Raw genomic sequence first — 25,732 nt, 5'->3', positions numbered from 1 at the left:
TGGAGCCAGGTGTCAGCAACACACTTTCTGTGTATGGCTATTTTCTGTAGACAAACATAAGGAAAACAGGACTGCCAAGTTGTTGCTGTGATGCATGTAAGGGGAAAACAAAAAAACAACAAAAAACCCCACAAAAATAAATAACTTCCAAAAGTAGATTGAAATTCCAGCTGCTTTGCCTTCCTCGAGTACTGGCTATAATCAGCACACTTGATCATTCTGGATTTCCAGGTTCATAATGACTCAAGTTCCCAAAACAACAAACCTGTTTTAATTAATTGCTGATTTTTGTTTTTTCCTGAAGCCATAGTTGCAGGTTGAAGTTTCTGTGAATTGATCTGTGAATTAGAAAGACATGGCAAATTGGAATGAATTAAATGCATCAGAATGCTCATTTTGCTCCAGTGACTTCAAGCCAAATTAAATATTCATATACCAGTCTAGAATAAATTTTCAAATACTGTTTGGCTCACCTAGTCCGCTGCTTGTCAGCATTTCCTAGATAAGCCTTTTCACTACAGCTTTCCATGGTCAGATTTTGCAGTGAATCATTGCTAGTTGTTCCTGTGTTTTTTCAGTTGTTCACTTCAATTTGTTCCTCTGAAAGAACTTGCTCCAAAGGCCACTGGGTGTAGCAGGGCTCTCTGCCCTGATGTCATTGGTGTTTGGATCAGATTCAGCTGTTCTTTTTATTTTTCTTATACATATTTCAGTTCTGACATTTTATTTGTCACACGCACCTTCTAAGAGATTTCATATTGCCCATCATCAGGTCTTCCCTTGTCCTCCAGGTCAGCTGGAGCAGACCTTGAGTGGGCTTTTGTTGTCCAGGCCTGGACATGAACTTCTCTACCATTTTCTGTTCCATATTCATATCCATTTGTCTTCCCAAATCCCTCAGCCTGCAGCTGCTGCAGCATCTACTTGGGACATGCCCCGTCAGCTGTGAAGGTCCATGTTTGCAATGCTCCCCACTGCAAACCAGGATCCAACCCTTATACTGGCACTGGGGACAGGGAGATTTTGGAGATCACGAAGACAGAGGAGGCTCATTGCATTCATTAAAGTGTCCGCTTATTTATTCAGATGGCCCAAGACTGACAACATCAGTGCTGTTGCACTCGCTGCACCTTTCTGTGCTGACTTGTGATGCTCTCTGATTGCCAGAGTTTCCTCCAAATTCTGAGCATCAGTCCCACTGCGGGTTCGGCCTGACTCAGACTGCAGGAGACAGGGGAGCATTTGGGATCAGCTGCAAATCTGCCTGGGCCACTTCCAGGAGGTGTTTGGTGCAGCAGCTCAGAGACAGCTGAACCCCAGTGGCAAGCAGCAGTTGCTGGCATGTGAGGTTTTTAACAGGTAGCTAAACTAATAGACGTGTAAAGCAGACATTAATTATTGGTGCATTGGTTACCATTTAGGGCTGCAGTATTTTATACACCCTCCCTTTTTCTTTTTCTTTTTTCTTTTAATTAGTGTTACTATCTCCCCCTCCATTCACTCGTGCCACTCTGTGTTTCAGCTATCTCCATCTCCTCTTCTTGAACCTGTCTAAACATGTGTGCCAAGGTGGTCAGGCTGAGGGGAGTAAAAATTCCCATATAGATCTGTCATTATAACCTGGGAGGGGAGGACAAAATGCTACCCGACCTCTTCCAGTCCCACTGGAAATGATGAGACGCTCAGATACGCAGCAGAGGCATGGGAACCTGGGTTTCCAGCCTGGGTCCTTCTCAGTAATATGGGGAGTTGGGTCTGTGCCTCATTGAGTCCCTCTGTCCCTCCATCTCTGGTGTGTAGCAGCAGCACAGGTCAGCAAGGGGAGGAATGAACAGACAGGGAGGGACAGAAGCTCGCTGATGGGACCATCCGTCAGTGTCACAGCCAGCACATGCCTCCTCCAGCCCGTGTCCCTGTGCAGACAGTTCAACGGCAGCAAAAAGGGCTCACACTGCCCACCACAGAGTTCCGGCAGCGCCTTTGGCCCAGACCTAACCAGAGAGGATTTTTGTTAGAAACAAACCACTGATTTTTCTGACAGTTCAATCTGTATGTGGGCAGAGGCTCTCTCAACACCTTCCCTGACCTTGCTCTGTGGGTTCCCTCCCACCCCAAAGGCCTTCCCTTTCACACTACCTTCAGCCACACTCACTTTAGCAGATACTTGAATGCGTTTTGCGAGCATTACCCTGTGAAACAAACACCCATCATTTCATTCCATTTCCTTGTCTCTAAAGGCAGCTGTTAAAACATTTGGTAAACATACTTTACCATCTTAAATATTTATTTTTCCTCTGAATTTTTAATACATCTAAGGGGATAAATGTATGTATTAAATGTTTCTCAGTTGGTCTAGTATGTTTCTATTTAATATCTAAGGTCAGATGGTCCTTAGAGAAATACAACATACACACAATCTGTTACATGACAAGGCAAGATACTCATCACATAAAGTCAAGTTGAATCATTGTAGTGCACTGATTATGGATTGTAATAATTGAGCTAATAGAAAGCTATAATGAACTTGATCGAGAGTGGGGGCTATGCTGGGTAAAGCAAACCAACTCTGCGATCTTTAACCTTGAGTGTTTTCATGAGGAATGTAGAAGGAGCTGTTGGAATTGCTGGTTTTGCAAGCCAGGCATCTGTAGCAGCACCAGGCGCTCGCGTTCCAAACCGCCGCTGTCTCTGACCCTGTCCTGGCCAAGGCTCCCCTTCCTGAGGTGGAGCTGGGGCTGTGGCACTGGTGGCACAGGGTGCACATGGCTGTGGCTGCCTGGGGCAGGCCCTGTCCTGCATGGTCACTGCCGGGGCACCGGGGCTCACTCTGCCCTGGGGATTGCGGCTGCAATGGGAATGAGCGCTCAGGGTACTGCTACACCACCTTGGTGCATGCACAGGCTCCTCTCCTGCTCTCAGAGCTGTGGTTTTATTCCATTGGGGCTCTTATTTGCTTTTGAAACAAGCTTGTAATTGAACATGCATCAGTCAGTGCATTTCACAGTGAATTGCTTTGCACATAGCTAGTCATGTTTGAATTCAAACTCATGACTTACTTGATGAAAGCAGTTAGCTGAATACTTGTTTGCAAAGTTTTACACACACAGAAAATGCAGTTGCAGAAGGAGAACATGATGGGAGAGACACCCCAATATATGCACAACCCCTTCTCCATTTCCCTTAGGAAGTCCTGGCTGTGTCTGCCAAGCACATCAGCAGCTTCTACCTGTACCAAGCTGTTACAGGTCCCTGTCGCCCCACAGCTGCACTCCAGCTATGCTGGGAAAGGCCAGGTCAATCCTGGTAGCTGATAAGGCCTAGCTCTGCATTAAAGATTAATCATAACTCTGATCCCATAAGGGATTTGTGTATATGTCTTGACCTGCAAAGCAGGACATGGAATGGGAGCTGCCAATGCAAGTATCACCCGCTTGTTCGTGTATGTTTTTCCCCCGCGTGGGCCCAGCAGATCGCAGCCTGTGGCGTGGCCGTGCCGGTTTGTCCTCGTCTCCAGGTGAGGCTCTGAGTGCCCTCAGCCAGGCCGTGGGCTGGGACGTGCTGTGCCACGTGCCCTGCCCTGGCCCTGCCGCCCCGGTGAGGGCTGTGCGGCTGCCCCGAGGCTGAGCCCTGCCTGTCGACAGCCGGTTCCCTTCCTCTTCGGAGCCAAATAAAACCGTAAGAGAGTGCCAGGTGTCAGCTACAATCCGGTCCCTTCCCGCTGTTTTACTGCCACCAAATCCTACAGGTAGCGATCTCTGGTATTTCAGCGAAAGGAGGTTTTGACCCCATTTCATTTTCCATCGCTTATTGTTTCTGTGCATGATGCTGCTGTTCTCATACGTCTCTTTTTTTAAAAGATTTTGGTTTATTTATTGTTTATCTTCATATGTTCTTTTTCCTGTCTTTTGCACTTTCCTCTTTATTTCTGTCCCCAATCATCTGAAAAGTTTGCAAAAGAGTGGGTAAGTGTGTCCTACTTTTATTTTCTTTTTCCCAAATTCCTATATTAATGTTACTGCCATAGAAAAAAATCCCCAAACTGTCGAGCAGTTCAGAGTACCGATCAGACACTGAGACCAGCAGCTAGCATTTGTAAAGCCCTCACAGTCTTCCTTCCCAAAGTCTGATTAGTATTTAAAGCAGATTTGTCTCTTTCAATGTGATTTGATGTTAACATTTTAAAACAATATTAATGCCAAGTGGTAATGAATATAGTGACTAGCACCAGTGCTTGAAATGTTTGACTGAAAAATCAAATGTTTTGTGTTGGAAAGCAGTCATAATCAGTATTTTCTCAGTCCATTGAAAATAAGAATATACTGTATGTTTTCACTAATTAAATCTTGTATTGGAAACAGGTCTTTTCTAAATTAGTAGAAGACTGTATTTTAGTACCTATTCTAGCCATATTGCAGCTGATTGCATCAGAGCTCCCAAGCTAAGCAAGGTTTGGCATGTGCAGAAATTGGGTTGAAGACTCAGAAATGCTGGTGCTGCAGGCACAGGCCTTGGTCAGCCTGTGCTGAGCCACTGCCACGGGATCTGCCATTGCCCGGGGCTCAGGGCTGGACTGCCTGCTGGCTTTTGCATGGGACAAAGAGGCTCCTTGTGGTTTGTTGGGTGGTTTTTAAATCTGTCTCACAGTACAAAACAGCAAAGCATTTGAATGGGTGCTTAACTTGAGCCAAGTGCCTGCTGAACTCAGGGTAACACAGGCTCAGCTGCTTTGCTGCAGTAGGTGGGAAGGGTGCAGCATCATTCCTAGTGGTTGAGCCCACTGCAAGCTCCCCTGGAGCAGCACATCCTCCCCATTCCCATGCCGAGGGCTGGCTGGTTTGTGGTGCCCTTGGGAAGGGCTGCCTGTTCCCCTCCAGCAGCAGGTGTATCCCACTCTCCGCTGCAGTCCATGTGCCCGGACAGGATAATGCCCACGGAAGTGGAGCAAAGGGACTTCAGAATCTCTGGGAGCACTGGGTGCTGGTTCTCACAGGGATGGTAGAGCCTCCCCTCCGACATCCACGCATGGCTCCCAGAGCTGTGGGCACACAGAGCAGGGCAGGGTTTGCCCATGCTTCAAAACTGATGCAGGATTCTCCTGAACTCAAGGTCTCTTCTACAAGTGTAAGTAGTCACTGGCCACTGCAGTGGGGCCCAGAGCAATAAGCTGCATAAATTTTTGGTTTAATACTATGTATTGTGGCTTACCAAGAGAAGAGACTGACAAGTGCAGAGCTGTTGGCTGTGATCAGTGCTAATATTTTCCTCCCCCTCTCCTTTTATTTTTCTTTAGCACCAGTACCATTCAAAAATAGATGAACTAATTGAGGAAACCGTCAAAGAAATGATAACACTCCTAGTGGCAAAGGTAACCCTCAGCTTCAGGTGAAGTGATTCACTGTTAACGTTGCATCTTTAATATGTGCGTTTCCATTAAAATGTGACACATTAGGATGTTGAATTGGCTTCTTGTTTCTCACAGACAGGATCATGCATCTCCCAGTCCTTTTCATGGTGACTCTTTGTTGATAAGGAGCTGCATGAGATGTAATACTCTGCTAGCAGGATTGCCATATTGGGCCGGAAGTGGCTTTAAGGAATGGTTGCTAGGTTAATAGGGTAACACCCCATGGTCAGCATCACCTCACAGCACTGGGCTAGCTGCAGTCAGGGGGTGGCACTGCTAAATGCTGCTGCAGAGTCATAGGGGTGGCATGCATAGGTGGTCACCACTCCTACGCATGAGGTTGTGTGGACAAAATAGCTCATCTTGTGCAAGATCACCATATGCTCTTCGAAGAAATTAATTTAGAGATGACAGTAGTGGGAAATACATTCTAAAATGTCAGGTTTAATTGTTTGGAAATTGTTTTTCATCAGAGTCAGCTTCTGTAGCTCAGCTGCCAGCATTCCCCTTGGGTGGTTGTGTAGGTCTGGTGTGCTGTGCTAACATGGAGGGGAATTGGTATGTAAGGAGAAAGATGGTGGGGTGTGTTTTCCTCTAGTTTCAAACTTTCTGAGAACAAGTCATCCCTATTATACAGTGGAGACCTTTAAACATAATCCGCCAACATATGCCAGTTCAACTCTTCTGCGAGAATACCCAGCTAGCTGCGTGCTTGCCACTGCATACTGGGAGCAGGAACCGCAGCCCTCCCCATCCAGAGAGGCTCTCCTGGATTCCCCACACACTGCACCCACCTCCTGTCCCCTGCACCTCCTAGGACGCTGAGGGGTGATTCCCAGCCAGCAAGAGGTGCATCACAGCACCCAAAAGGAAGCACTCCTTTCTCCCCACTCCCTGCCCACTGTGCTCAGGGACAGGTAGTCCATTCCTTTGGCAATGCTGAGAAGTCCACTGGCTCCTTTGAAGGTGATGCTGATATTTACACCTTGTCCAACTATTAAAAATAATTGCAGTACCTTTTGTCTTTGTAGTTTGTCACCATTTTGGAAGGAGTCTTGGCCAAACTGTCTAGATATGACGAAGGAACTTTGTTTTCTTCATTCCTGTCATTTACTGTAAGTACAGACTATAGTTTCTTTCTTTCTCTTTTTTTTTTTTTTTCTGAGTTGTAACCTCCTGCTCTCCCAGGACTAGATCAGCTACCTAATAATTCTCCCATTCTGTGATGTTTGATCACGGTAACCCCCATGTGAATACACTAACAACCTATATGCAGATATACAGTACATAAACATCCAGGATGCACAGAGAAAAGTCATCTCCATCCATTGTTCAGCTTGGTGAAGTTTATTCTGTAGAGGATACATGTGAAGATGAAAAAAACCATTGCAGTGTACATGCAATTAGCTTCATTGTCACTTCACGACAGGTGTGTTCCTCTCAGTCTTCTGGCCGTAACAGTGACCACCTTAAATAGTAAACAGCAAAATAAGGGACATCTAGGGAGTGACTATGTGTTTCTAAAAGAAAACAAGGTAGGGGAAATGCCATGAGGTCAGGAAGCACAAGGTGCCTCTAATGCCGTATTTCTCTCTAACACTGAGGAACCAATCCACAGCTCACCACATGTTTCCTAGCAAGGTATAGGACCAGACCAATATCTGTGCAAAACTGGCCTCAGTATCCAGCAATGGTTTAACAATCAGAGCTGTATTCCAGAAAATTGTTGTGACAGCTTCTTAAGATGAACACATGGCAGCTGATTTCCAAAGGTCTTCTGAAAATGCATGTGCCAGAAAGTTTACAAGAGTGTCTCTGTGCAAGCAGGACTTCACTTTTCTCAGCTCATAGACAGTTGTGCACATGAATGCCTGTGGCTAGGCTGCTTGGAAAGTTGTGTTCACATTTCACGCCCTGGCCCTGTTGCCTTCATGTGCGGCCTCTCCTGCACTGACTTGTTCACAGAGACTGGGCAAGAGGCAGAAGGCACTGCTCTGCAAACTGGGAAGGCTTTCCAAAATCTCATTTTGGAGTTGTCTTAGTTACTTGCAAATGTCTGCTGTTTGCTACTCTTGGGCCCTTTTGCTGAGTTTGAGGCAGTTTGTAGGATCCATCTGGAAATGGAGATGGATTTAGGAAGGCTTAACAGCAGAGGCAAGAAACTGCTCTTGGCAGCTTTGTGCACACAGTCTGGCAGCTTATCTGAACCACCACGGGGTTCAAACTAAGCATTCTGCCTTTTCAGGTGTGCTGGAGGCACTTTGTTCTTCGGAGAAGAGAGGAAGGGAGGGTGTTCCATTCACTGCCCCGCAGTGCAGCTCTTCTCCCAGGATTAAACCCTGTGTGGTTACAGCCCCAGGGCTGTGCTCACCCATACTCAAGGGGATGCAGGGTGTGGCTTGGGATGGATACCTGGATACCTTCCCTCATCCCAGTGCTGTGGAGGGTTAGGAAATGCTTGTATGCCAGCAGCAGAGGATGTGGAGGCGGCAGCTTTCCAGGCATCGGAAGTACCAGCATCAGCCCGTGTAGACTGTAATGTGCAGCCCTTCCTTCTCCGTGAATCCAAGCTGTTCCTCGGTTGATGCTGCGCTGCTCCCACCACATCCTACTGTTTACACTGCCGAGTGCTGCTCCCTTTGATTGCTGAGCAAAGCCCTGGCTGCACCTGGGCTCTGGGCACCTGTCAGGACCAGCACGTGGGTGCATGGGGTTTAGGCATCCTCTCTGCTGCTCCTCGGACACTTACTGACAGTTAACTGCCCCAGCAGCAGCAGCCAAACAGTGTGTCCCTCTCCAACAGCCCCACAGCCTTCGAAGATGGTCCCGAAGCCTGGGTTTCGTGAGTTTTCAGTCAGGAAGGGATGTGTATCCAAATAGCTGCTGTGCGTGGTGTGTGCATGTCTCCAGGGAAGTGTTGGTCCCTCGCCCACAGCAAGTGGGCTGGGCACACGACAGAGGAGCAGGATTGCTCCTTCCTGACAAAGGGACGTCTCTCGCTTTGGCCCCCATGTTTGCTGGGAGCCACTGGGAGGGGAGGCTGAGGAGCAGCCCTGACCCCTTTGGCACTGGGCTTAGCAAGTCTCCTCTCCCTGCAGTAGTAATGTGACTTGCTGTGTTTAGTCTTTGCAGTGATAAATACAGAATCTCTCTCTCTTGTTACAGCATGCTTGCACCACCTCCCACGTTTTCCCTGTCTGAACAAATACAACAAAGTGTGATGGTCCAAGCTCCAGAAAGCATTAGTCTCCCACCCCCTTCCACCAACTTCTTTCATCGCGTGTTTTCCAGGCGCTCTGCAAGTGACATGTACTCGGGGGTCTTGTGACAGACAGTTTTATCACCTAGTAGGATATCCTCATTTCCAATTCTTGCCTCGAAATTCAAGATAAAATTAATGCATCTGTTGTCCTAATAAATTCTCACTAGCCACTTCTCCTTGCAGAGCACTTTGAGAGGAAAACACCCTTCTAAATTTGGCCAGACTTTTTTTTTTTTTCTGTTTGTTGCTACATTTGAGTGCATCTTGGCGGCAGCAGCCCAGGCCCTGGCTGGGTGTCTGCATGTGCAGATCCACTAACTCAAAGGAAAGCCAGCTGCCCAATTTCCCTGTAATCTGGATGACCTCTGTAGGCAGAGCACTACACCTGTGGTAATTATAACCAAAGATTCCATGTTACCCAAGGAAGACAGAAGTAAAAGATCTTATTTTTGTTCTGTGCAAAATTTGTATGGTAAACTGAGATGTTTCATGGCAAAGTCACATACTTTGTGAAAAACGGCAGCCTAGCAAAAATCACACAACATCCGGCAGTTTGGAAATTTCACTAAATGTAGCCAAATCTGACTTTAAAGAAAAACAAGTAATTATTCTGATTAAAGGAGAGTGGGCAGGAGAAGCAGCTCAGTTTTTTTGTGGGTGGAGGGAGGAGATCGCAGGAAGCTGAGTTATTCTTGTCGCCTCTTGGCTTTGGAGAAGGTAGTTTGAAAGTGGCGCTAAGCTGGACCCAAGAGTGCTAAATCCACGCTCAGCTGGCAGGTTTTCTTCTGCCTGGCTTCATGCTGCATGTGATATTTGAAGGTACAGGTGTAGCCCTGAGCAAGGACCCTGGCTTGAGTTCTGCAGGCTGTTGAGCCACATCATTTTCCAGGCTTTCCTCCTGGTTGCTGGGCTTTACTGCTCAGAAAAACTGCTGGTTTGGTGCTCGCATGGGCACCCTGCCTGCGTGGGTGTGCCATGACTGCCTGCTCTCCTGGAGCTGCATCCGCTGGATGGGCTCCAGCTGCCTTCACGCACGGAGGCTGAGGCTCCTCCGCACCCATTCTGCAGGAACAAGAGATAGCACTTCACCACCTCCCAAGAAAGTTGTGAGGATAAATGCGGAGACAGGGCAAGGTGTCCAGACAGCTGGCTGCAAACGGGAATACCTGGAGACAAGACAAGTGTTTGCTCCGGTGCTGATTTTGCTGCCTCCTTCATAAACTCATGTGCTGGGACGTGCCCTGTCCCCCTGCAGCCTCTCTGGCAGCCAGAGCCGGGGTCACATGGCAGCAGCAGGCACTCAGTGCCCTCCTCCTGCCCTTCCCTCTGTTCTTGCCCCCCGGCTCGGCAGCCTGGGCGCTGCCAATACTCTCCGCGTTCACCTCGGCAATTACCACCAGTCTGGTCTTTTGTATCGCCTCATTGTGCTTAATTATGCACCCCCCACACACACCATATGAGTGCTTCCACCCACTCTCACATTCTGTCTCACACATACATTCATTCTCTCATTCGGGACACATAATTTATTCATCCCAAGATGCAACTGTGTGCGTGTTATATTTAGGCTGTTTTAATGGTAGCTTTAGAAATATTTAAAAGCAGGTGAGCTTTTACACCCAAACAAAGATGGCCGGCAACGCTTACCCTAATTAAAAGCAGAAGCGTTGTGGAAAATCCCAGCCATACTCTTTCTAGACACTGTGCCTTATGCTACAGTGGGAAAAAGGTCTCTATGGCCAGCTGGGCACTGCTCAGTTGGAAGAGTTGGCCCTGACGTCAGGGGCCACCCCGCCTCCTGCGCAAGGCAATGTGCACCCTGCTGCATGAAAAACCACAGACAAAGTCAATTTGGGTGATCACAAGATCACACCAGCTTGTGATGACACCACAGAGTGCAGTGTCCATCTCTGATACTCTCCCTCCAACAGCATCTTCTGAAAAGGGAAGAAAATCAGGGAAAATCGAGGTAGCCGTTCAGTCTGGGAAGCCGAAAAGCTTCAGGGCACTTCTGCATGGCATGGCATGAGCACACTGCCCTGACGTGGTCGGCAAGCTCTTGCCAGCATCAGGGCCAGCAAAAAGGGGGAAAATAATATTTTTTGTTCTGAATTCACTGATGTGAGGAAGGAACAAGTGATTGCAGGAGAGGCTGCATGGGAAAGCAACAGGGCTGGGTTGTGAAACTTGAGCACAACTTTCCAACCAGCCCAGCCACAGGTATTCATGTGCAACACTTCTCAGAAAATCCTCAACCTAGCAAAGCATCGCAGAATGGTTTGGGTTGGAAGGGACCTTAAAAGTCATCTCGTTCCAACCCTCCTGCCACAGGCAAGGACACCTTCCACTATCCAGGTTACTCAAAGCCTCATGCAGTCTGGTCTTGACAATGTCCCAGGCTGCAGCCTGCACAACTGAGGGAGGCACACTGTGGGCAGGGCAAGGGGAAGGGAGCAAAAGTAGGGTCCTTCGGGTGCTTTCTTGTGTCTAGCTTGGTGCAGGCCCCTGCCAGCCTCACCATGCCATCATGGCCTCGCGCCCAGGGGAGCTGCCATTGCTCCTGGGATGCAGCTCCCAGCAGGAGAGACATGCACTGCCTTGGGAGACACGTGGCATCAGGTGGAGAACGAGGCCTCCGAAGAAAATAACGATGTCTTCTTACGAACCCCGTCTTCCCCCGCTCGCTGAAGTAGAAGCACAACTCCCACACTATCATCTGCTGCTATTAGAGCTTTAGCAGCAGTAAAGTTACCTCTCCAAAAAAAAACAACAACAAAAATACCACCCTTTTAGACAGGAAAGTGAGTTTCATCACCCTTTTCAACCTACTCAGCATTATGTTGTCCCAAGTCTTGGCTGAAGATGGTCTTAGAGAGTTTAAAGAAAAAACAAAGACCTGAAAAGGTATTGATTGTGTTAACTCTCTTCTTGTTCCTTTTACAGGTGAAGGCTGCTTCCAAATACGTGGATGTACCCGTAAGCACAATTTAAACAACTTCTGTCATAGTAATTTGCATCGTGCTTGGGTTTATGGCATGTGTAGCAACCCACATTATGCATTAACAGCCAAGATTGAACCATAGGCCTTCATACTTCTAACATCTGAACTGGAAAGGATATCTCCATTATGTTAATAATGAGCAGTTACCCTCTTATGGAGACCTATGAGGCTGTTTAGGCAACAATTTGCAGATGGTGTCAAAAAGGTACCATATTTATGCAATTGGCTTGAATCACATTTGAAAAAAAAAATGGGAGCAGTGCATTCTGTTAATTCTTCATTTGGACTTGTACAAATACAGTATAATTTCCAAACAAAAAGTCCAGACATGTTAGAACTGAGCCAACACACATCTAACACATTAGCTAATCTATTTTATTTTTGTTCTTCTAATTGTTGGTTTATTTTACTCTTTTGGAAAATGACTTTTTTATTACTTTGGGGAAATGGTGATGAGCTACCAACATGTGTTTGGGAAATTGTTAATGAAAATAATTTTTTCCATTTTTCTGTAATTGGTGCAGGAAAACTGTACATCGTCTCCTCTAATTAGACCTTGATTCATAAGGAAAAGAGCCCTTAATGTTCTTAGACAGAGCACTTAACTTGCCAGAAATTTACATTTAAATTAAGTTGAAGTGTAATATATGAATGTTGGCTGGAATAAGGGGTTACAGTAACATTTACAGGCAGAAAGATCCTGAGCAACTGCAAATGCAGAAAAATAGATCTTAATATACCACACCAGTTCCTGCACCCAGACTGGGTGGTGGAAATCAAGAGTGCTCTGTTGGGTTTGATGATGTGTATGTAAAATGTGTATATATTTAATGCAGGTGTATTGTTCTGCATGTTCTCACATGACAATGTGATAAATTTATCAGAGATCTTGGACGATATCATCTGCATTTGGTGTTTTCAGCCCTTTAGCCCAACCTAAATGTTGCCTACAAAATTATCGTATCTTGAGCCTAGCATGGAAAAGACAAACTCTTGAACAGTAAGAGGTGTTGCTCGATTTGAAATACCCCAGTGCAGATCTTGGCATCCTGTTCTCTTGGAGTAATAAAAGCAAGATGTTGAGAGCCTTGGGAAGAAAAGCTCAGAATTTATTTCTTGCCCTGGAAATGTGGAGATCCTTCATGAAATTAGGATGAAACTAGGATGAAATTCCTAGTTGTTTCAGTGCATCTTAAATATTTTATCATGAGAAATTTGAACACAGAACAGTGTTATTTTAGGTAACTTTTAGGGCAAAGCATGGCCTTCTCTGAGGCCTCTATGTTCCTGGAAAGTAAAGCATCTCCAGGGCAGTGATCTTAGTAAAATGCTATGTAACCCTTTGAAACTTTTCCAAATGCTTTGTACCTTGAACATCCTTGGGAGGTCTGCAGCAGGGTCTGCTCCTCTCCTCAAAGCCAGACAGATGCTCCAGTTCTTTGTGTAAATCAGAGCAGAAATCATTCACCTGGGTTAGTTTTCAGTTGTTTGCCCCCCCACCCCTAGAGACAAAACCATATTACAGTGGCTTCCTTGACAGCCTCAACATTTTTAATGAACTTGACCAGCAGCCCCGCACAGCTCCCAGACCTGTGCAGAGGCCACTCCATGGTCTGTGAGCCACTGCCTTTCTGGGGAAGGAGAAAGAAAAACCTGTTTGACTAGAGGACAGAGGGGAAATCCTGGTCTTGAACAGACACCCACCACTTAAATTTATTTAATTCTGCAAATGTTAGTTAAAAATAATTCTGTTGCAATTGTCTTGGTGCAAACCAATCTGTCTAATCCCGCCTTGGAATGGGCACGATCAGCAGACTGAAAATTGCTTGAAAGTGTAACACTTGACTACTGCCACGTTTGTGTTGTCCTCATTGTTTTTCAAATTAATACCTTGTCATTGTTGCAGTAGGTGTTAAGAAATGTCACTGCCTTCCCAAGGGCCAAGCACTGGCCCTTTGCTTGATAATTGTTTGCTTTGTATTAAAAAACTCCCTTCCTACTGCTTTCCAAACTGTCCTCATTTTCACCCTGGAAATTACACGGATGTGTTAACTAACTTCAATTTACAGCGGCTGACAATCGTATCTTGCAGAGAAATGATACTCTGTGATCTGAGGTAAATCACAGTAATGGAAACTAATGACACTAGTTATTAACAAACTTACAATGTGCCACACAAATTTAAGGTTTTGTGGCAGCTCTTGTAATGACTCGTGTTACCGTATTTTAATGGGTTTCCTTTGAGGTAAGTTTGAATCCAATATATCAAGCAATGTGAACTCAAACAGGATTTTTTCTTTTTTTTTAAGTATTTTCCCATCCAGCTGCTTCAGTTCCCATGTGCTTTAAAGCAATGCTGTTATCCCTAAATCTTGCATGCTTGTAGGTTACTCTTCAAAAATCAGTTAAATTCTGCAGAGCACTGTAGAAATGTGAAATCAGGTAAGTCTCCATCAGGTAAGGAAAGCAAACTGCAGGAGGACAGCAGGAGATGGAAGAGAAGGAAAAGCAGTGATGAGGCTGCACAGAGAAGCTGCCCCCTGCGTCACTATTCATTTTTTTCTCTCTCTCTCTCTCTTCTTCTCTCCTCCATGCAGAAGCCAGGAATGGATGTTGCTGATGCCTATGTGACATTTGTCCGCCACTCTCAGGATGTCCTGCGTGATAAGGTCAATGAGGAGATGTATATAGAAAGGTTATTTGATGTAAGTAAATGCCCTCTCCTCCTTGGACACCAAGCAGGAGAGACCCAAAATGTGACAAAATAAGACAGGAGGATAAGTCACATTTTGAGAAAATTTATTGGTTATAGCTTTAAAAAATAAATAAACCTTTCCTTTCTTTCTGACTAAGGCTCGTATCTGCTCTCTGCCTGCTTTGAATCTCTACTCTAGTCTAATATGTCTTAGTCCATGTGTGGATTTTAAAGAAACAGTATCTTCTAAGAGAGCTCTTTAATGTATTTAAGTTTGTGTAAATTTCTCTGTATCAGAACATCTCAGTCATTGTTCTCACTGTTCAAATTTGAGCCAGGTGTTTGGCAGATGTGTTTGCTAAGGGCCAGCTCTTCTGCACATTTTGCATGGTTTCATTGATAAGGACTCCAAATCTGACAGCAAATTTTACATACTAAACTATAATTTTAAATGCTAATCAAAACAGAGCTGATTATGAATGGCCATTGGTATAAAGTAGGACCATGTTGTGGTGTCTGCCACCAAAGGTAAATCTGAGACATGGTCTCCTTGATGAAGACGGCCAGTACGAACTGTTCCAGATGTTCACAGCTAATTTTCAGTTGCACAAGATCAGTTTGTTGGACTGTGAGAGAACAGCGACCTGTGATGCCTGGGTTTTTTATGTTTGAATGCATGTTAGAAGTATTTCTGTTTCTGTTGCTCTTGTTTTGTTACAGCCTTTCTGTCCTTGTAGCTGTTCTATAGTAACGGTTTTCTGTTGATGACCAGCCTGCAGCATTAATGTTTCAGTCTCTCCTAGGGTATTTGTCCATATCTCAATTTCTGTTTGAAGCAGCTTCTTTCCCTACTTTCCTTCCTTCCATCTCTCAGCAGTGCCATGTCTCAGTCTCCTGGCTCTGGAACTCTAACAGCCTTCTGTGCTTTCTTTACTCACTCTTTGTTTCCCTGTGTGCAAGGAAAGCTGCTTTTTCCCCGACCAACCTTTTCCTTCACTCAGTACTTCTCTTTCTGCACATTACCTGTCCCTCAGAAACCTCTTCTTCCTTTACAATTCCCACTCTTTCTTTCCCGATAACTTACCAGATTAAAATGGAACTTATCTCTCATGTCAAATGTTTTATCACATTATATCAAGTGGCATGAATTAAGAGTCAAATAATCTTACTGTGTACATCTACTAGCATGACCCATATCCACTGAGAATGCCTCATTCATGCACAGAGCACAGCAGTGCCTCCACCGGGCTCGGCTCGTGCTCGCTCCGGGGAGAGTTTGCAGCGTGAGCACCAGACGCAAATCACCCATCAAGCAGGCATGGGGAGAAAAAACAAAACAAAAAACAAAAGACTGTCGCTTCCATCTGCAGCGGGCCTGCGAGTGCATTGCTCGTTTGTGTTGAAATTTATTCCACGAGCAGTTAAATTTCCAGAGCTCATCTGGACTGTTCTTTTCAATGCCCACACTGCCTTTTCCCTCATCCTTTCCCTATGATTCACAGTTGGTGTGTTTGTACCGATTTGGGCCATTATTTCCAATTTTCAAAAGGCTGTAATTAACACAAATATTGATTTCAGTTTGATCCACTCATACTTGGTTTTACCAAGCCATATTTTAAACAAATTAGCAGTTAACGTGAACAAAAAAATGAAAGAGCGGCTACCTTGGTGGAAAGCAAAAAATGCAAAACCCTTCTTTCCCTCCCTGCCTTCCTCAAGTCTCCCTGATCCATTTGGAATTAAATAATCAAGGATGGGATTTTTTACCTTACTCTGCCTGTTTTGACCTACACTGGCTGCAGGCAGGAATTGCAGCATGTGGGAGCTGTTCCCATTCCTGTTCCCATTCATGTTCCCATTCCTGTTCCCGCTCCTGTTCCCATCCCAGTGGGACAGAGTTGGGATCTAATGCTACTGGCATGTTTGCATGTGTCTCATGTACGTGAGTGTGTGCTCTTGAGCAGGGAGAGCTGTGGGGCAGTTGCTTTGCAAGGAGAGAATGGATTGTGCCAAGCCCTTGTCACCCAAAACTTGGAATTATGTTTTGAGTAGTCACGTATTGTCTTTGTCAGGTTGCAGCTGAAGGAGCTGGCTCCTGTGGTCAGCTCCCATCATGTCTCAGGTGCTCCTGGTGGGTCACTACCAGCACAGGGTTTACATGGGGGTCACCAGACCTCATTTAAGTTGGTGCTGTGTTCACCCCTGTTTGGGTAAAGGCGGGAGCAAGTGCTTAACTCCATTATTGAGCTCAGACAGAGCCCTGCAGCCTTTTGCCCCTCACCTAACCCAGCAAAGCAGCATGGTCATGGGGTCTTTAAGCTCCTTTGGTCTTATCTTCCAAGGACATTTTAGGTACAAACTACCTCTTTAATAAGAAAGAGAAGAGGAATAATCAAACATGGTATTTATGATGCTGAGTTAGGGTTGGACCTGATTTTGTTCCCTCTTCCCCCAGCATGGCAGGGGAGCAATCCTCTTAGCTGCAGTTTTCTCCAGGCAATGAGATTATTAACACTTTCACAGCCAGGTCCTCAGCTGGTTTAGTGCCGCGGTGCTGGCTTGCCCTGGCCAAGTCTCAGTCCAGTTTAGGCTGTTGTATGACAATAGGGGCAGCAGTGGCAGCAAACAGCTTAAACCTGCCTGCAGGCAGGTCCTGTACACCCAGTGGGGTCCCAGTAAAGACACTCACAGTGTGGGGCTACATCCCTTTTCTGCACAGTGCTGAGCAGTGCAGGGTCAGAGGTGCACAGTGCAAGGTTGTCTATCGCACGTTCTGTGGGGTTTGAACTGCTGGGATATCCCTAATCCCTGCACTTCTCTGCAATTCTGCCCTGTATTTCCATTTATTCCCCATTAGTTTCCACCTAGGAGCAGAGGCTGCAGAGTGTGTTAGGCCATGTCCCCAAAGAATTTGGGTTAATATGTCTTTTCTTGGCATTTGCCATGATTTCCTAGCTCAGAAAGCCTCTCTCTTCCCCTGCATCGCCTGACTCGCTCATGCCTGCAGAACAGGGCTCTGCTCTTTGGGAGATACTGGTGTTTGCGGCAGATTATTGTTATATTTCTGTGTGGTCTCTGTGTTAATCCTCTTAATTCTGCAAATTAGTCAGGATGGGTTTTCCCCCCTCGCTGAAATAGAGTCATCTTAATTTTAAAAATCTGTATTCTTGGGATCATTGAATGAACAGATTGATCGTGGAGTTCTGCTGGTAATCAAAACCTAACTAGCTTTTTGGCAGTGCTGTTTACTGCAGAGTAACATGACTTATTTACTTGGCCTGGCTCACTAATTTGATAACATTTAAAGCTAAAACACTGTAATAAGGCCCATTGGTAGAGAGCAGTGGTAACAGAGGAGTTTCAGAATAGTGTCGCAGCATCCGCACCCTGCGCTCCTGTGCCTGGTTGGGCGCTTTGGGATTTAAACCCTATGGTGCTTTGCACACAATGCAGAAGGATCACAAACTCTGTGTGGTGCTTGGTAGGAAGTAAAATTGTGTCACTTTCTGCCCAGAGAGGGGAGCAGAGTTGACATGCAGAATGGAACTTTTTATAGGAACAATGAGGCAGAAGCAGGTGGGTGTATCTTAAACATGGCAAAATATCTTCGGAGTGATCTTGAGTCTTCAGACCAATCCTGCAAAAATCAGGTCCTCTTTGCCTTAGGTCGCTCAGAATTTCATAGGATCAGAGTTTATGCATCCGTCATTTTGTCTGAAGGCAGTGGGAGTTTTACTTGTGAGGGTTGTGCCCTTTGGCAGAAGTTATTTCTAGATCCAAGTATGTGTGTATATCTTTACAAACACCCTTAGATACTCACAGTATAGGTTTCAACCCGTCACAACATATGTGATCCAGAAAGTCTATGATTGACTAGTAGATAGTGTGAATGCCAACCTTTCTTCCACATAAATTGGTAAACACTAATGTAAAACATAGGGTGACTACTTCTCCCCAGCCAAAGTGAGTAGCGCATACACAAAAGGCTACTGAACATCGGGTGAGCTCCCCGAGATCCTGCGAATTCCAGCATCCTGATGCAGTCCCTGAATAGCGCAGATGGCATTTTTCTCTCTGATGATTAATTCAATATCTTACCGAAAAAAACAAAAACATGCTTTTGATATGAGGGATCAAAACACCAAGAGAAGCTCCTAAGATTGTGAGGACCTAAAAAAAAAATTAATTTATTTTTTTCCTCCTTGTACTTCTTGAAGACACCAGCCTGAGTAGAAGATAAGGATTAAAACAGATGTGCTTAGTGCTAGTTCATCTGCTTAAATCTAGCAGTCTCTGAGATCAATGATTAAAAAGCCATCTCTAACTTTGATGAAATCCACTGCAATGGTAATTCTGTGTCTCTGATCGCTGTCTTACGGGCCTCATGTCTGCCTAAACCGGACATAGAAAACATTTCACTGGAGATGATACATGGATTATACGGGTCAATTATACACTTAATCTGCCTTCTGGAGATTAAGTGTGCATGGATTGACCCTGTGTATTTGGCTTGTCCTTGGCAGTTATCAGATCAGGAAGGTTGCCTTTACCAGAAAGTCTGGTAAGAACTTAATCACGCAGTGATACCGCCGGCCGAGGTGGCAGCAGCAGCCACCGTGCTTTTTGCAGAAGGCAGTTTTACCACTTCACTGTCACTGTCAGTGCTCAGCTCCCTCGGTCTATGTCACAGCCGGGATAGCAGACGGAGAGTTTACTTCGGAAATGAGAAATGAGCCTCTTCTTCTCTGCAAGGCAGAAACGGCTCTTAGTCTTGTTGGCAGGGTGGGATTAGCAGGGTCTGGCAGGTGTAGCAGAGAGGGCAGTGGGGAGACCATGGTTTGCTCTGCCCTTGGCTGTCCTCAGTGCAGAGGATCAGTCACTCCAGATCCTCTCATCAGCTAGGGGAGCCAGCATCTCCTTCCCATCACCTTCAGGGAGGCAAAAGCCCCTGGCTGAGGCTCCAGCATCAAATCCTGTCCCTCAGGCTCAGCTGAGTCGGCCTTTTAGGAAGCCCCAGTGATATCCCAAGGCAGATGTTGATTGGTGAATCTGGTGGATTTTGATGGATTTGGGGTTTCTTCCCTCAGCCAGGAGCCCAGCGGGAGTGCTGGCGACATGGTGCAGGACTGTCCTCATGCTTCCAAAGCAGGCTGCCCTTGCTGGTATCTAAATATCAGAGATAATAAGGATGCATGACACTGTGTGAGTCTCAAGACTTCAGCAAAATCCTTATACACATTTCCAGGAGCCTGCATACGCATTTATCACCGGAAGATCCACAGGCAGCTCAGCGTATGTTTCAGTACCTACACATTAGAGCCTGATAGCACACCTGAGTATATTGAAAAGATACAAAACACAGCTAGATCAGTTAATTCAGCAAGTCCTCTACAAACACTGAGGCATTAGCTTATTCTTAAAATCAAAGCTTTTGCCCTCAGCAGGGTTACTCACTTGAATTTTGGCAGCTCCTTCAAGGCGTGCTTGCAGGATCATGGCATTTCTTGCTAGACCGTAAGCCTTGCACGGCACAATCAAATGCCAAAACGGAGCCCTTCCCATCCTCCCTTCTCCTTCCCCTCTTCAATCTCAAGAGCCTGGTTGTGAGTCAGTGGAGCTACACTGTGAGTTAGAATTACTCACAGGAGGCCGGGTTGCAGGATCAGGGGAAGAACGGATATCAGGCTGCGCGCTGGGCTCCCAGCTCGTATCTGCTTGTAGCCACACTCACCGCTTTCTCTTAGACAGACAACAACCTGTTTCCCTCCCACGCAGCTAGACTGCTCATTAGGGCACTAACTCTCTCCCACTCCCATCCTGATATGGCCTCCACGGAGCTATTTCTTCTGCCTTGTTTTTTGCTTTTTTTTTCCCCCTCTCCCCTTCCAGAGTGAGTTGTGAAATGAAGACAATGAGGCACATTGATCTCAAGGGAGCGCAGCTTACTTTTCCCTCCCTGTACATCTTTGGACGAGCCAGAGCCTTTGCTGGCTTGGCAAGACTCAGACCTGGACCTGGAGTTGATCCCACTTGCAGGACTTTTGCTGCAAAAAAACCACGTAAGATTGTGGTGGCAGTTGTCAGTATATCTTCTAGGGGACAAATTCTCTTTGTCCAGAGGGGACATAGAGTGCACTGTCCTTCTGCAGCCTCTTTTTCTCCCGTGTGCCCTCTTGGAGTGACACAGGACTGGGGAGAGGAGCTTAGCACTAACACCACTCCTTGGAGCCAGCCCTTGTCCTCTGATATTCCCCTCTGTTAGCTTCACACGGCCCAGGCATGCACTGGGCACATGGTCTCAGCAAGGCTTCTTTCCTGAAGTGCTCATTTAAGTAGGCTCCATTTAATTTATTTTAGGGAGAGTCTTAATAAAATAAATCCGAGATCTGTCACTGGATTTTACTTGCTTGAAAGGGGTTTTTTCCCCTCCTAAATGTCTTTATCAGAACAGCTTTTCATGTTCCAGTAGACATTTGGTTGAAGACAGTTAATTTGATTTCTTTTCCAGAGGAGATTTTCCATTAATCATTCTAAGAAGGCAGACTGATTGCTCCGTTACGTTAAGGTCAGCATAGGCTTGCTAACATCATCTGCAGCGTGCTTTTGAGCGTCAGGGATTTGTGTTTTGGGGCTGACACTGGGTGAAAGATCATTTATTTCCTGGTAGATGTGAGTAGCCACGGTTTTGGGGAAGCAGAAGCATGGAAATCTCCATCCAGAGCCTTTTTCTGAGCAGCCTCTGGCCGGGAGCTCTCTGCACGTTTGTGACTGCGGATGGGTTACACGGTGCTCTCTGCATTCCAGCTAAGTTTAAGAGTCTGTAGCTAATTGGAGCTCCAGTCCTGTGGGTCATCAGGGAGGAGAGGCTGGAGGTGGCTGGTGAGCCGCGGCTCCTGCGGGTCCCAGCTGCCTCCAGGGGAGCGAGGAGCGTGGGAAGGGCCGGGCCGCGCCGGTGCCCGCAGGTGTGCGGGGCTGACCCCAGCCCGCGGGGCCGCGCCGCCGGCTTTGCTGCCTCCCTCCAGGCTGTGCAAAGAGCCTTTGCCCAAAGGAACTCTCGGTGCGCACAGGGGAGAGCCCCTGCGCGGACAATGACGAATTGTCTGATTTCCAGCAGCGCCTTCAATCCATCTTTTCCTTTTCTCCCCCCCGCATCCCGGCCGCACACAATCGCTGCTCAGCCCGCGCCAGCCAGCGGTGCGTGCCAGATTAGCCGTCCCCAGGTCATTTTGTTTCTCTTGATCTGCGGCTCTTTCCTTTCCCGGTGCTCCCTTAAGCCTGGCCCTGGATGTATGATATCAGCATTCAAAAATGCCTGGTGGGACTCGGGCAGGGAGCGCGCTGCGTCCTGTGTTTAACCCCAGGAAGGAGACCAGGGGAGCTGCTGCAATCAGGCCCAGGATGTCCAGGCAGCCTCTAGCTACTTTTTTGGAATCTGAAGGCTATAAAAGAAGCAGATAAAGTTTATCAAGTCCCACTTCATGACAGTTTCCAATTTAAACTGATAACAAGTATAATGAAAGTATTCTATAGCATGCATCGCTGTGCATCTCACTGAGCAAGTGTGCAGCCAGTTTTATCATCACTGCCTCACACTAGCAGGGCTCTGGAATCAAGACAGAAAAATAGCAGTTGTGTGGATATTGTGTTTTACTAGGCTGCTTTATATAGAAACTCAGATTTTAGCATGTCAACTTCATTTCTTTTTTGAAAAATGGAAATAAGCAGAGAATATTTTCTAGGTTAAAAATGTATTTGAGAACAAGCATCCATACAGAAGTGGTTTTGTGTTTGTGCGCCTTTATAGGTTTTTATGCAGAAGCTCTTTCCTTTAGGAGAAGGGAGGTCTGCAAATTCCTGCAAAGCAGCAGGTTTTTTGGGATTTAATTTGGCAGTTCCTAGTGAATGCTGTGCACTTTGCAGAGCTGTATCTGCAGTGAAGGAGAGAGAGCTCAGTACCCAGAGCCCACCTGGTGGTGTGCCCAGGCCCCCACTCTGTGTGCAGGGATATGAGATGCTCCCTGCCAGCACAGCCTGGAAAGGCAGGGTCTTCCAGTTCAGGGCTTCATGTAGCCAGGAGTGGCTTTACCTTTTACCTAAAGGGAGCATTTTCTGGAGGCTGTAATTCAGTGTATAAACAGGATTGGGACTGTCCAGTCTCAGAGAGGAAATGAGGCACCTGCTGAGGTACTCAGCCTGCAAACCCAACAGTTTTAAGCATGGGATATCCCTGGTTTGAGGACATTGTAAATGGGAGAGAAGTTTGGGGTAGCAGCCTGCTTCCTTCCCAGATCACTGTGAGCACAAACTCCTGCACCCCCTGCCATGGACCAGTAGTTGTTTGCACAGGGGTCTCCCCTGCAGTTTTCTCTGCGTGCTGCCCTCCATCCAGCCCTAACCAGCACATGGCCTGGCAGGTCTGCCCTCCTCAGAGGCAGTGCAGCAGGACGTGGCTGGGATGGATTCAGAGATGATCTATTCATGGGCTGGCATTGGTGTTTGCTCACAGCAAACCCCAGCAGATTGGATCCAGGATATCCCTGGCTGTAGGAAGAGAGGAGCCAGCACTGCAGTTGCTTTTTCCACGAGATTCTCCCCAGGGCAGAAGGGGAGTCATTGGCACATTCCCCCATCACTTCTGCCGGGGATGTCAGTGTATGGCTCTTTGCTAAGCAGTGACTTCGGTGTCTGGCTAGCAGAGCAGACCACCCTGACAAACAGCTCAGGACCACCTGAATGAGTAGAAGGCATCACATCCTCAGCATCAGAGTTGTTCGTCCCCCCTGAAGGAGCAGTTGTGCTGCAGATCCCTTTCTGGCTGTGTCCCTGCTGTGGGAAGCCTTTGCCTGTGTGCTGAGAGTGTAGATCTCCTGCAAAGCCACTGAGGGTCGGCACAAACAGACCTGCACCCACCGTGGCCTTGTGGAGTCACAGCTGCACAGGACACATGTAGATGTTAGTGATTTGTGCAGCACCGAGAGCAGGGGCTATTAGGGATGAGCTTCTTGGGCACATCTATTTGTTGGGGACCTTGGCCCCACCAACACGAAAGATACTGACCCTCCCTGTCCTCTCTGAAAAGGAATAAATTTTGGGGTTAAGAGCAGGGAGAAACCTGCAGCAAGGAGCATGCAGGTCGGGCCGTGCCCCTTTGAGAGCAGGGGGTTTGTGCGATCCCACCAGCACAGGCAGCAGCCCCGGGAGCCCCGGCCGCCCTCCCATTGACACCTGTGGCACCGGCCTGCCCAGCCCCGCCGGGTCCAGCCTGCAGGCAATGACGGGTGAGGCGGCAGGCTGAGCACACCCCGGAGCCGAGATCCTCGAGCAGTGGGTGCTCTCAGGTGCCATATGTACTGCAAAGAGCGTGCGGCACTTCCACGCGCCGGGGTCTGCGCTCTGTGTTCGTTCTGAATGCTCTTCCCTCTCGGGAGGCAGAGCTCTTGCGCGATTCAATGTTGTTTTGTGGTTTATTTTTGGGAAAGGGAGGGGGAAAAAAATAATGTAATTCGGTGATGCCATTTGCATCCTAGACAGATGATGAGTTGCTCTGGCTAGCAGCTTAACCCTATTAGGCAACGTTAAGGACTGTGACTTTATTAAATAATAATACAAATTATTTTCATATCAAGACCCTTTGACTTTGTAACTTCCTCGTATTGGTACGTTGTCAACAAGAATGAAATTTCTTAGTTAAGGAATATAAAATAGAGTAAAAGGCATCCAGAATTCACAGCTCTGGGGTGGATGTTGAGGAACGCACTGTGTGTACTTGCAGTGATTGCATTATAGTGGTACATAAAATACCGGGAAAAAAAGTACTTTTACTTCAGTAATAGCTCAGTGTGAGTGTGACCTGGGAGACTCCAGACTTACTCACAAGGCTTTGGTAAAACAAGGTCAAAAATTTATTTAAAAAAAAAAAAAAGACCCTGAGGTTTCAGGGGATTTTTATCAAACTGCCAGCACTTTGCCCGATCTCTGGAATTTAATGTGGAATTTTTTAGAGAGGTTTAGTTCTGAAAATGAAGGTCATGTTGCCTGCTGTGAGGACCACTCGCCCAGAGCCCTGCTGAGCACGGCTAACAGAGGCTTTTCTCACAGGGGAGAGGTGCAGATGTGGGGTCCCCACTTTGGCAAAGGGGTCACGAATCCCAAACAGACGGTTCGCGCGCGCGGTTCCTGAACATACCATGGCAAAGACCCTGCAGAGAAGTTAAATTAGCACAGTGCAAACTGTCACCAAGACTTGGATTTATTTTCTGAAAGATACTTTCCAATGGGTCTGAATTTGGGGGTGAATCAGCAACCCCCAACCTTTCTACCAGCAACCCGAGGGCTGCCTGAAGCCCTCCCAATGCTCTGCTGTGTGCTCTGTGGAGCTACACCGACAGACCTACTTTTGATGTTGGCTTTTCATACCTAACTTAAGGAATTATGTGCTACAAAAAGCTGCCTAATGACCGGACAGCGTTATTATCTGGCGTGCAGCAGCATAGCAGGATGATAACTATTTATTTACTCTTTGTGGATAATATTCTGTTATTTTCTAGTCTTTGGCAATAGCAAGAGAGCATCTGATATATACAATATTGGTGTGTATCCAATTGTTTGTGAACATCCCAAGTTTTGAAACATGGTTGTGAAAGAGGAATATAAGCTTAAGCTTGAAAGGCTAAAAAGCAGAAAGCCCCACACGTAAATGCTATTATACACTTAATGAGGCAGGGTTTAAAAAAAATCAGCCACACAAGTTGGTTTTATCAAAGAAAATGTATAAATAACAACCAGTGATTCAAAGTGCCTCACAAAGGAAAAAGCAGGGACGGGAAGCTAGCACTTCACTTGTGGCATTCAGATAATAGTATTTACTACACTAATCTTTTGGGCTTAGCAATTGACAATCAATATATTATTATCAACAAGCCTTAATGCAAACAAAAAGCTTCTATTTCTTTTTTTAACTGTGTTCCCCTAAGTCCCTTAAATTTAATTAAAACCAGACAGCTCTCCTTCTAGTACAAATTAGAGTTAAAATCATATTAAATATTTGTTCCACGGGAAAACAAAAGTGTCAGCTTGTGCTACCAGGTTTGGCTGTTTCTTTTTTTCTCCTTTTTTTTTTTTATTTTTTTTTTTTACACACAGAGGGGAAAAAAAAATACCAGCTACTCAAAGTTAAAATAAAGTCTCTCTCCCTCCCTCCCCGTCTCCCAAGACTACTGTCTATAACATGTTGTTCCTTATAGAAAGTGGGATATGGTGGCATTTGCTTGATTAACTTGCTCGACAAAAGTGACAGCTGCTGTGGGTGCATGTAGCTAAGCTGCACAGCGCAGTTCCGCCTTTGTACATCTGTCAGCAAAAAAGGAGGAA

General features: G+C 46.4%; 1 protein-coding gene across 5 annotated transcripts in view; it reads left to right on the top strand.

Moving 5' to 3' along the window:
• CADPS (calcium dependent secretion activator) overlaps window positions 1–25,732 on the top strand; it is a 206,890-nt gene that overhangs the window by 170,811 nt on the left and 10,347 nt on the right. For all 5 annotated transcript variants that reach the window (XM_066195041.1, XM_066195039.1, XM_066195038.1 and 2 more), the window contains 4 exons: window positions 5,291–5,365; window positions 6,436–6,519; window positions 11,610–11,642; window positions 14,265–14,372. In XM_066195041.1, the coding sequence (XP_066051138.1) occupies window positions 5,291–5,365; window positions 6,436–6,519; window positions 11,610–11,642; window positions 14,265–14,372 (300 nt within the window). The remainder of the gene's footprint in view (window positions 1–5,290; window positions 5,366–6,435; window positions 6,520–11,609; window positions 11,643–14,264; window positions 14,373–25,732) is intronic.

The sequence above is a fragment of the Chamaea fasciata genome, unplaced genomic scaffold (genome assembly GCF_029207755.1).
Source record: "Chamaea fasciata isolate MVZ Bird 193981 ecotype frontalis unplaced genomic scaffold, bChaFas1.0.hap1 SCAF_13, whole genome shotgun sequence".
In the NCBI taxonomy this organism is placed as follows: domain Eukaryota; kingdom Metazoa; phylum Chordata; class Aves; order Passeriformes; family Sylviidae; genus Chamaea; species Chamaea fasciata.
This window is presented reverse-complemented; position numbering and strand designations above follow the sequence as displayed.